The sequence below is a fragment of the Sorex fumeus genome, unplaced genomic scaffold (genome assembly GCF_029834395.1).
Source record: "Sorex fumeus unplaced genomic scaffold, SorFum_2.1 ptg000007l, whole genome shotgun sequence".
Lineage (NCBI taxonomy): Eukaryota > Metazoa > Chordata > Mammalia > Eulipotyphla > Soricidae > Sorex > Sorex fumeus.
In genome coordinates this window covers 50,870,346-50,882,586 of record NW_026606064.1, presented here as the reverse complement: position 1 = coordinate 50,882,586, position 12,241 = coordinate 50,870,346, and the positions used below count along the sequence as shown (strand labels likewise).

General features: G+C 42.9%; 1 protein-coding gene across 1 annotated transcript in view; it reads left to right on the top strand.

Moving 5' to 3' along the window:
• Positions 1-6,848, top strand: part of FBXO28 (F-box protein 28) — a 28,561-nt gene extending 21,713 nt beyond the window's left edge. Inside the window, exons 4-5 of the mRNA XM_056131858.1 lie at positions 3,743-3,938; positions 5,747-6,848. Of these exons, the coding sequence (XP_055987833.1) occupies positions 3,743-3,938; positions 5,747-6,141 (591 nt within the window). The 3' untranslated portion in view covers positions 6,142-6,848. The remainder of the gene's footprint in view (positions 1-3,742; positions 3,939-5,746) is intronic.
• The last annotated feature ends 5,393 nt before the right edge of the window (positions 6,849-12,241 follow it).

Genomic DNA, 12,241 nt, shown 5'->3' with positions numbered 1-12,241 from the left:
AGAAAGTTGTGTTTGTTAAAATTAGAATGCTTGCTTCAGCAGTGTATATACTAAAATTACTTAGGGTCCAGGGAGACATGGGAAGGCCCCGGTTTGACCCTGCATTGCATGGCAGGCGCTGCCATCTTTGGCCTGGGTACCCCCCACCACCATCAGGCCTAAGCAGCGCCACGTCTCCAGGTCAGGCATTGACCCAGCTGGCCTGAGCATCTCTGGGAGTGACCCTAGCATCCCTGAGCAGTGCTCGGGACACCTCCCTAAACAAGGGGGGAAATAAAAAGTAAAAATTGCCTGTAAACTGAAGGCATTCTTAAAAATCAGAATTATTTGAGGCCATTTCCACCATTTACTACACTGGTCCCAGAATCAGTACAATCCATGAACCATTTATGTCTTTGTTGGGGATAGAGGGCCCACACCCAGTGGTGCTCAGTGATTACTCCCTGCATGTACTTGGAACCGTGCAGTGCTTGGCTGGAACTGGGTCTCCCACATACTCTGCACACATACTAGTGCTTTGAGCTATCTCCCTGGTTCATGAAGTTTTTTTGCTTTGTTTTGCTATTTTGGGTCACACCCAGTGATGCTCAGGGCTTACTCCTGGCTCTGCACTCACCAATTACTCCTGGCAGTACCTGAGGATGCCATATGGGATGCCAGGAATTGAACCCAGGTTGGCAGCGTGCAAGGCAAATGCCTTACCCACTGTACTATCACTGTGGCCCCCATGAACCTTTACAATGAAAAAATATCAAGCACTACCTCCCTGGAGTTCATGGTGGCTACTGGATCGTGTCGTTCCCCCCCCCCCCCCACACCCCACCCCACACACACCTAGAAATAAAATGAAGAAAGAATTGATCTAATCAAGCACTACCTCCCCAGAGTTCATGGTGGCCACTGGATCGTCTCCCCATACACACATACACACACACAGAAATAAAATGAAGAAAGAATTGATCTAACCTCATTGTTTCCAGAGACCTCTTCCTCTGTAATACACTTTTTTGGGGAGTTGGCGGCGGGGAGGAGGCTGCCAGCAATTGTTGGGTGGAGCCTCACGTGGTGATGGTAGGCCAGCCAGGCCAGTGGTCAGTGTGAGAACATGATCCCGGGGGCTGCCAGCACAGCACCGTGATGCTAAGAACCAGGTGGCTATGTGAGGGGATGCTCCTTCCACCCTGTACTGCCTTTCCAGCCCTTCAAGGCATCTTTTGAGTTCAGAGAAGAGAATCACCAAACTGATCATGAAAACACTGAATAAAACAAAAGTATGCAGGGAGGTGGAGGGAGGGGGCACCTTTAAAAGAAGTTAGACAGGGATTTAGCTGCCTAGCTTTGGGGATTTGAGGGAGCAGAATATGACTGTGACTTCCCTATGTATAAGATAAATAGGGACCCAGGCTGAAAGGCTGGGGTGCATGCTTTGCTTGCAGATCCTTGCCAGGATTGGTCCCCAAACACTCCCTGTCACTGCCCTTTATGGCCTGACCAAAAAAGCTTTTGATAAGTACAAAACATAATACCATATAACTTACATAGAATTTGTCAATATAAAGAACCATTGGGGAGTGGGAACATTAATACATATTTTTATTAATTTTTTATTATATCATTGTTTCTTATTGTGTATAGATAACACATTTTTTAAATCTTTGAACTGATATATTGTATTAAAACTTGTACCTTTGGAGGTAGCGGGCACGTGCAAGTCTAGTGCCCTATCCACTGTACTGTCTCTGGCCTCCTAATTCTTGCTGGCACTGAGAACCAACTGATAGGGAATATCCTGTGTCATCAAGAATGGAAGAAATGTTTAAGACTGTGGGTTGTCGAAAAAATGTTCTGCTAGATTGTATGTTTCTGCAGAGGTACTTAGATGCCTGAGAAAAGGACAAGAGAAAACAGATTTTGAGATTGGGTAATGCCTAGATAAATTGGGTAATGGGCAGATAAATGTGGAAACATTCAAGAATGTTTGTTAAGCAGGTGACAAAATTGGTTGATTAACCTGCACCCAGTGAACTAAAGCCCACACACTGGAGGGCTTCAGGGGCTGGAGAGATAGTATGGGGGTTAAGGTAGCCCAACTGAATTCCATCTCTGACACCCCATATGTTCCCCTGAGCTCTACCAGGAGTTGAGTGATCCCTGAGCGCAGAGCCAGGAGTAAGCCCTTAACACCACCGAGTGTGGCTCAGAAACAAAACAAAATAATGCGGAGGGCTCAGAGAGATGAGTTACTGTCTCTGATCTGTGCTAAAATATGGGAAGTATTAAGAATAGCCACCCAAGATAGACGCTGAGGGACAAAATGCCTAAGGAAGTTGTGCTGTTATAGGAGATTCAGAAACAGAGACAGAGCAAGAACTTTGTCCTCCTCAATTCTCTTATGTCCTATATTTCTTTTTTGTTTTTTGAGCCATACCCTGTGATGCTCAGAGGTTACCCCTGGCTCTGCACTCAGGAATTACTTCTTCAGTGCTTGGGGGACCATATGGGATGCTGAAATCGAACCCAAGTGTATAAGCCAAGTGCCCTGCTGGCTGTACTGTCTCTCTGCCCCTATGCCTTGTATTGCTATCATAATCATTATTTAAACCAAAGAAGTTTTCTCGTGACCCTTGAGAGAAGGATAGTAGCATCTTTGGGGATCTCGGTTGTCGTGTGTCTTAGAGGGAGAAACCTGTGAAGGACAGAGCACGTGAGGTTGGTGGGAAAGAGGCTGTGGCCCAGGCACCATGGAATCAGATCCAGATTGGAACAAAGTGGGTTTGCGTGAATTCCCCCATCCTTATCCCAACCCACATACATGATTCCATTCTTTTTTTTTTCCTTCCTGAACATATTTTATTAGTAACATTGGCTTGCACATATATAAATGTTCTGGGTCTCCAGTGGTACCACATCTACCATGCAAAGGGGTTGCTCTCCATCACAGCCCTTTGGACCCGTACAGCCCACTCCCCACTCCAGATCAGTTTAAGGCAGAGTTCAAGGCTAGCCCCCATTTTTTCAGAAAAAAATAAGGACTCAGTGCTCGCCTCCATTGTTAGGCTTCTGCCCTGCCATAGCGGGTGGTTCTGGCCCTGTTGGGAAAGACTGCTCTGTGGGTTTGTTTTCGTTGCACAAAACACTTGTTTCTTCCATATGAGTGACATCGCTCAGTTTTTGTTTCTCCTCCTGACATCACTTAACACAATCCCCTCCTGTTTCATGAAAGTGTGAAATATATAAAGCTTAACAAGCCCAAAGCTTTATGTTCTAGGTGGCTTCATCCTTAGTGACTAGAGTAGGAGTTAATTATTGTTAGGTCTTACAGGAATCTCCAGACAGAACCGCAGAAGTGGTATAGAACTTCGTGCTTGCCTTGCAAGCCGCTGCCCCTGATTTGATCCCTGGCACCAAATATGGTCCCCCGAGCCCAGCCAGGGGCAATCCCCGACTGCCAAGCCAGGAGTAAGCCCTAACCTGGACCAGGGAAAGAGCTTTGTGGGAGACCGGATTAAGGCCTCTGCACTGCACGGTCCTCTCAAGCACCATCAGGGAGTGGCCTCTGAGCACCATCATTTGTGCCAACCCCTAAGAAGGCCGGAAGGAAAGCCAAACCATCTGTCTCTTCTCACTCTATTTAACTACTTGGTGGTGGTGGTGGTGGTGGTGGTGGTGGTGGTGGTTGTTGTTGTTGTTGTTGTTGTTGTTGTTGTTAACAGAAACTACTAATAAGAATTCCTCATTTTAGGTGATCGATGAGATTTATTATGTGTTGAGATATGTCAATTCTACCAAAACCCCTCAGCGAGCTCATGAAGTACTTCAGGAGTTAAGGGATATTTCCTCCATGGCCATGGAATACTTTGATGAAAAGATTGTTCCAATTCTAAAGAGGAAATTACCAGGATCAGATGTATCTGGAAGACTTATGGGCTCTCCTCCAGGTATCACAGGTTCATAATACATTTGATTTATAGTAACATTCAGGCTTTCATAATTTACCTCTTTTTCCTGATTAACCATATACCTTGAACTTAGGTCTGCATGAAAGTATCTGCAACATAATTTTCAATGACAGGTTGGGTTAAAGATAACATTTTGGTTCGCTGAAGCACTCCAGTTATTTGTCTCTACTTTTTTTGCACTCAGAACACTTGTGTGGCTGAACCTTTGTGCATACTCACAACTCTTGATGAATCGTTGCTTGGCAAATGTGTGTGCATGGCATGGAACAGCTTAGTGAAGTATCACACACAAACAATTGTCTGGCTGCTAAAAGTCAGGGCATGAGGCTACTTTGAACACTTTGGTGGTTACTCTGCAAAAATACATTGGCTCCTAGGAATCTGTACCCTTCTCTGAATTGTTCCGTATCTTCAACTCGCAGATACTCTTGATTCAGGGAGGAGAGAAGAATTAGTAAAATCTCTTAGCTCACTGGATTTACTTGTGGTTACCCATTGGTTCTCTGGTAATAATAGGCACAGACTCCTCAGCATTAATGTGTTTGTTGAGTGCCCGTTATACACACAGCACGTCTGTGTCCTCTTGAGACTAAAATTAAGTGTAATATGTGATGTCTGCTCTCAAGCATCTTACGGTCCTAAAGGTAAGACACATCCAGGCTCAAAATTAGATTTTTATAGACACGAGGAATATTTTAACAGCATGTCATTTAATAAGCCAAATAAATAGTAGAGACAGAATTTTGTTTGTTTTGATTTTGGACCACACCAGAGCTGCTCCAGGCTTACTCCTGGCGCTGCACTCAGGAATCAGTCCTGGCAGTGCTCTGAGGACTATATGCTATGCCAGGAATCGAACCAGTTCAGCCATATGCAAGGCAAACCCCCTAGCCGCTGTACCATCGTTCCAGCCCCTTTTGTTAAGAATTTTTCATAACCGTCATGTAGGAGAGAACCCACAATTTGACGGCCTCCCTGTTGCTGGGTTGGGGTACTGGGAGCCTTTGCAGGGGCCAGGATAAGGCTCGGGCAGTAATGCACATGCTTAGTATGGGAGAGATCCTGGCTGGATCCCTAGAACCACATCACACTCAAAACCCAAACACTGCTGAGTGGTGCCCTATTAAAATAAAAAGCCTTCATATGTAACTTAGTTTGTGCCTCTGATAGGATGTGATACTTCATATATAAGTTTACATGAAGTTAGTGTACAATAACATCCTGATTTCACAATTATTGGTTTGGGGGAACTCCCAAGAGGTGCTCAATGGGGCCCCAGGGTCTCTCCTGTGACTCTTAGCCAGTCGAGCCATTCGGTTCCTACTTGGGCCCAGGAATTCCTTCTGTTGCTTGGGCTGTGTGCTTGGGTGTGCCAGTGAGGCACACCACGGTTCATGTCCTAAACCCTAGGCCATCTCCCCAGCCCTGGTTTCACTACTTTAATTTTCTTACTAGATTCTGAAAAACACTTTATCATATCTCCAGTACATATATTGAGTCCATTAAATGCCTTTCATATGCTGGCCATCCACCTGTTCCCACTAGAACATGAAAATCAAAATTCAAACTCACAGGTAAGACAAGTATCAGATTGTTCCATTAGACTGCAAACACTGTGAAAGAAGAAAGAGTCCGAAATGATGTTTCTGATACCCGTTGTGTGGAGATTCTCCAACTCTGTGCTCGGGGGTCACCCCAGCCCAGACACTTCACTCTAAGTTTCATTTAAAAGAACCTTCTTCTTAGTGATGTCAAGTCATTGACCATCTGAAATGATCTCTCTGCAGTTCCAGGACCTTCTGCAGCCCTAACAACCATGCAGCTCTTCTCCAAGCAGAACCCCTCAAGACAGGAGGTCACCAAACTCCAGCAGCAGGTGAAGACAAATGGTGCCGGGGTGACAGTTCTCAGGCGTGAAATTTCTGAGCTTCGCACCAAAGTGCAAGAGCAGCAGAAACAGCTTCAGGACCAGGACCAGAAACTGCTAGAGCAGACCCAGATCATAGGTGAACAGAACTCACGACTGGCGGAGTTGGAACGCAAGCTCCGAGAAGTGATGGAAAGTGCTGTGGGCAATGCCTCTGGGTCTAGGCAGAACGAAGAGTCTCCCCGGAAGAGGAAAAAGGCAGCAGAAGCCATTGACTCTCTTAGGAAATCAAAACGTCTCCGGAATAGGAAGTAAATTGGAGTGTGGTTCTAGCTCCAGAGGAAGACCTTGGCTTAGTGGCTTAAGCAGTTCTTCATGTCAAGGCCCTGTGAGCCACACGGTGTCCCTTAGGCTTCTAGGCTCTCAGAACACAACTTAAACTTGAACGTTCATGGTTGGGACAGTCTTTCTCTGCTTCTCCTGGTGGAACTGATGCACAGAATCTTTTTACTTTGCAAAAGATTTGTATTAACCAGACTTGCTCTATCATGTTTTGAGGAGTTAACTTTTTTCTGTGCAGATAATGTTTAAAAGTTTGTTTCTGCATATATGCACATTACGTAAGGATCTTAAACGAACCAGTCTCGACAGACTAGAAGTTAAGTTCAATACAGAAAATGTCCTGTTCACTTGAAAGAAAAGATCTACTTTTTAATGGACAGTATCTTGTTTTAAAAAAAAAAAAGTTGACTTTTTGTTATAAGTGACCTTTGTCTGGAATGTCTGAAAAGTAGTAAATGCTTTTTGGTATTGAAGTAATGGGTAACTAAAATGGACTTCTATAGTATTGGCTGTAGATGGGCCTCTACAGTATTGACTATATATTTTTATAAACTACTGGCAAGGAGACTTACCCAGTTGTTCTATACATATTTCGTTCTTTTTTGGGGCCGTGTCCTACATTTGCATGAATGGATGCATGCATTGCCCAGTCAGCTCATTTAAAAAGCTCTTGCACTGGTTTTGATCTTGAACCTCTGTTCTTTCCCACATTGTAGAGCCGTGTCTCGGTTTATTTAAGTGCTTACCTTAGCATCTTCCACCACAACAGCTTGCCTCTGGGGGTGGGATTTGTTCGTCTGTCGTCCACTTTCACAGGAGCAAAATATGAAAGCCCTTTGCTTTGTCTATTCTCTGTAGGGTTCAGGTACACTGGCTAAGGCAGAACCCCACATTGCGAGCCTCTTGCGTATCAGTATCAGACCTCTGGGAACTAATACTGGTCCTTCCTCACCACTATGCATGGCTCTCTGATCAAATGTGGTGACCCTGTGGGGACCCAACTCGGGGGATGCAGTTTTGCCATTGGAAGCAAGTTAACTGAAGAAAATTGTTCATTCAACAGGAATTTTGATCATTTCATTTCTGGGGGGGTGACCTTCAGGGAAAGCTTTTTAATATTGATCTCAAGCTTCCCTTTTCCTGCAACTTTCAACAAAAGCTTTAATTTTTTTTTTTGCACTCCTGTATTGAGCTTGTAACTGGAAAAGCGTGTCTTGCACTGTTCAACCTTCGAAGTGGTCACTTTAACAGCCTCCAGATTATGTACAGTGGTTCTTTAACCCAGTTGTATATTTTTGAGACGTTCAGCAATTACTGTCCTAGTTTTATTTTAATGAACTAAATTATGTAGTTATTATTTGAACAAGTTTTATTAAACAACTGTTGCCTTGGGCTTCAGTTATTTAAAATAAATGTAGGGGTAATGTAGAAAACTATCCCTTCCCAGGTGGGAGTTTTGACACCTGTGTGAAATACAAGGTTTTGGTAAGTACCTTAGTTGAATAAAAGCACAAGGTAACCACTTTTCTTTTTAATCTGTCCAGTATAACATGGTTATGCATCCTTTAGAAACACTTCACCAAATGAAACTTTTTTTTAATCATTTTTAATATTGTCCTTACCTAATACTGTCCTTAGATTTTATTCAATTTAATGTCTGACTTTGAAACTCCATTTATAATGTAGTATGTTTTCAATGAAAAAAAAAAAAACATAAAGTACCATCCAAGTGTTTCATGGTTTGTTGGGAAGGTAATTTTAAAATAAACATTTTCCAAAAAAACATTTGTCAGCCAAGGTCATCCATAAAGGTCCCCGTCTGGATCTCATTTTCTCAGCAGGTCTCATTTTTGTAATTGTAGGATTTAGCCATATTATAATTTTAGAGGAAGCCTGCAGGAGTACCATGGCCTTTACCGATAGCCTGCTTTCCTGGTTATAGGAAGACTTTTTTAAGTAACAAAGTACATGTTTACAGGTTTATAAAGTACGATCCTTAGGCATCAAAAGGATATAACCTCAGATTATTTAAGAGTTGCTAATGGATTTTTATTTCAGTTATCTTTAAGCTACACCTAGATACCCTAAATCTCTCCATAGTCTCCCATTGTAAGTACTTCCAGGAGTATTTAACTTTCATAATGATTCTTCACACTTGTAGAAGATAGATTTTCTGTTTCCAGATCAAAATTTCTAAGCTTAGAATGTATACTTGTTACCACCTGTCCATAGATGAACTTCCATGCATGAGCATTCCATAACAGTAGAACAAAGCACTACAATTCAGTTGTTTGTTGTAAGTCTTAAATACTCAGATATCTAGGATTTTATGCCTTGACCGATTTGATAGCTACTGTACTTGCTTTTGGATGATGGTGATATTTAGAGTTCAACAAATCAGAAATTATTTGAATAGCTGAAACTGACATGAAAATTGTTGATTAACCTCCTTGAGACCCAGCCTGCCCTGGAGTATAGGACAGGAGTGTAAATGCTCTATGTTAATGTCCTAGCACATCAGTTGATAAGTATTATTCGTATCTGCCCGACTTTTTCAGGGGGGTTTCTCTTTTTGAAGGGGTCAGTCCCACCTATAAAGTGACTTGCCCTGTGGATGTAGAAACAGTGTGAAAAAGCCCTTTAAGAAATGGAGAAGACTGTCCGGTCCTGTCCCCATTGGACTCCCAGCATGGGTGGACTTAGTTTTCACACATTCAGAAATGTGAATTATTTCAAAACATAAGTTTATAAAACCTGTCATTTTTCAAACCTCTTTCTCAATATGCAGAGTCTGAAAACACAAATGTATTTCAAAGTCAGTCATACTTTTACAGACTTGGGGTGCCATCAGGTCTAAAGCCACTGATTTTGGAGGTGACTTTTTTTTTGGTAAAGTGTGTTTTTTGGGGTTTTTTTTTTTTTTGAGTACTGAATTTTACAGGGGCTTGCCTTAATCTCTAGTAGTTTCAAGATGTATGCGCTATTCTACTTGTTACAATGTTAGGATATTCTCTGTAGCCCCACAGGGGGTAAAACAGAGTATAAGTAATGCCTAATAAATAAGCTAAAAGGTGTCACTACGGCTGAATTTTGAGAGAAGATGGACGTATGAAAATAGGCTATGTGAAGCAAATGAAAATAATGGCACCTTAAGATTGCACTATTTTATGCATTATTTTATATGCCATTTCATAGCCTGCACTTTATTCTCCAAAGAAATAATGTATGATGTCCCAGTTGTTCCTTATTGTTAATAAACTTTTTCCTAAGACAGGGAACTATTCTATTTTACTATACTTAATTAGTTTCTTGGAGGGTGGATTCCTATTTCCTTAGCCATATTTTCTAGGATCTAGGAACTCTTTGTCTATTTCAAACAGTATATAATTTTAATTTAATGTAGTATAAAATCTCATACTTGGTGGTCAGCACATTCTTATAACCTGCTAGCAGTGAGTACCCATTTGTTGCGCTTACTGAATTCTCTAAAAATAACTGTTCTGTAAGATTTGATGCCAGGAGTGAAAGACATTCTGAAAGGAAACCGTACAGGACGCAGTATCTTGGAAATGGCTGTTTCTAATATAAACTCCAACCTGGTACGACATCCAGTTGTTTGGAATATGTACGATTCCCTTTAGTCCAAAAGAGGTTCTTAAGTTAAAACTATTTAAAAGTAAACTTGTGTAGCCTGCCACATACAGTGAACTATTTTCAAAGATTGCTTAAGTAATTGCAAAATCAAACTAGCAATTAGTTGACTTACTACCTGCCGTGATTTTATTTATAATAGCGATACATTTATATGATAAATAGGATAGGCTTATAGATAACATTGGCCTTTTCCAGCTTCCTAAGAATCTTTGCAGAAGTTCTGATATTCAAAAGTTATGCCCCAGTTTTTCCTGTTGTGTCCAGAAAGAACCAGGGAACTTAGAAGCATACTGATAATCTAATAGACCCATTGCTAAAAGTATACTTGGTCCATATTCAAAACTATACCAGAAGTTGAGAGTGCTTAAAATTCCTTTATGTGGTACTATGTGTGTTTACTTATGCTCATGAGCAACAATAAATTACTAGTTTACCTTTTGGAATTTTAATTGTTAAAACCTAATTCAATTATTGGAACGTGAAGAACACCTCCCGCTCACACAACAGGGTACAGAAATAAATGTGTTGTTACCAGTGCTACTTGTTGCCTTTGTATTTCATGCACAAGAGATTGTAGAGCTCATTTCTGATGCATCCGTATTCCCAGCTTTTGAAATGCTTTTCATGTGGTGGTGGTTTTTTTTATTTTTTTCCATCCTTATAAAGCACGTGGCAAATGGGACTTGGGCTAAGTGACGTGCACAGTGTTAATGCAAGTAGGTGACGATGGAATTTTTGAACCCAGACTACCAGCTTTCAAAGTCCATGTACTTGCTAGCTGTGAGCTGTGATATTCTAGGTTATGTTTTTGACAGTGATAACTATCAGTGATAGCACAGCGGTAGGGTGTTTGCCTTGCACGCACCCAACATGGCTGACCCGAGTTCGATTCCTCCGCCCCTCTCGGAGAGCCTGGCAAGCTACCGAGAGTATCTCGCCCGCACGGCAGAGCCTGGCAAGCTCCCCGTGACGTATTCGATATGCCAAACACAGTAACAACAAAGTCTCCAATGGAGACGTTACTGGGCCTGCTCGAGCAAATCGATGAACAACGGGAGGACAGTGACAGTGACAGATGTTTTTGACAGTGATAACTATCAGTGATCATTCCATCCACTAGAAGCCATGTACAAATCACTCATGTTAATGATAACACAGAAGCCAGGATTCAACTCAAAGGCACACCTGGCAAGAATTGATGCCCCAATTCAGACCCCCACCTGCGTGACGTCTGAGCACTGTTGGGTGATCCTATTGACCGCTAAGGCCCAACCCCAAGCCTTCAGGCCTGCATTATGGAAACAGGAGTCACTGGGAGTGTACCCCCAAGCACTGAGGGAGGAACCCACCCTCAAGATGAGTGGAATATAGAAATTATTTTTTTAATTAAAAAACAGTTCAGTTTGTGTGGGGGCTTAGTGGGGAGAGAGCCACATCTAAGGGCGCTCAGGCTACCCCAGCTTTGTTTAGGGTTTGCTCCCAGCAATGTGGTGCTCAGGGTAAAGGTGCTCTTCCTGGCTTGGACACTGGCTCCAGGCACGTAAAGCATGTGCTCCAGCATGAGTTCAGCACAAGGCAACTCTCATCCAAAATTTTTGGTGCACTGGATTCACCCTAGGCATACAAGTTGAAAAACACTCCAAAGGCTCCCATGTTAAATAGTCTCGGCAGAAGAAAAGGTCTGAGACCATGAACTACAGCAGTCCACTCTCAGCCTGTAACGACAGGTGGCTGAACATAGAGGACGGCAGGTAAGGCACTTGCCTTGCATGTGGTTGGCCCAGGTTTGATCACCAGCACCGCGTATTATCCCCTGAGCACCACCAGGAGTGATCCCTGAACACAGCCAAGAGTAAGCCCTGAGTACCACTGGGCATAAACCCAAGAAAATTGTTTTTAGAGAGTATAGAGGTTAACTTGGCCGACCCGAGTTCGATTCCTCCGCCCCTCTCGGAGAGCCCGGCAAGCTACCGAGAGTATTCGATATGCCAGACACAGTAACAACAAAGTCTCATGATGGAGACATTACTGGGCCCGCTCGAGCAAATCGATGATCAACGGGAGGGCCTTTACTTTTTACTTTATAGAGGTTAAGGTGCTTCCCTGCCCAGCACTACAGATGACCCCCTGAGCATCGCTAGGAGTAATTGCTAAGCACTGTGGGTGTGACCCAACCCCTCCCTCCCCCAAATAATATTAAGTTGGTCTTGGGGCCAGAGATGTAGCTCATTAGTATACCCTTGCATAGTTGAGCCACCCCGGGTTCAATCTGTAACACAAACAAGGGAGGGAAGGAAGGGCCTAAATGCTTGTTCCCTTTCTTAGAGAACTAGAGCGTGCTTTTAAGAAAGGACTTTAACCTACTGCCCCCACACCCGCCAAGAAACAAACATGAATTCCAAGGATATGTGCACCCTAT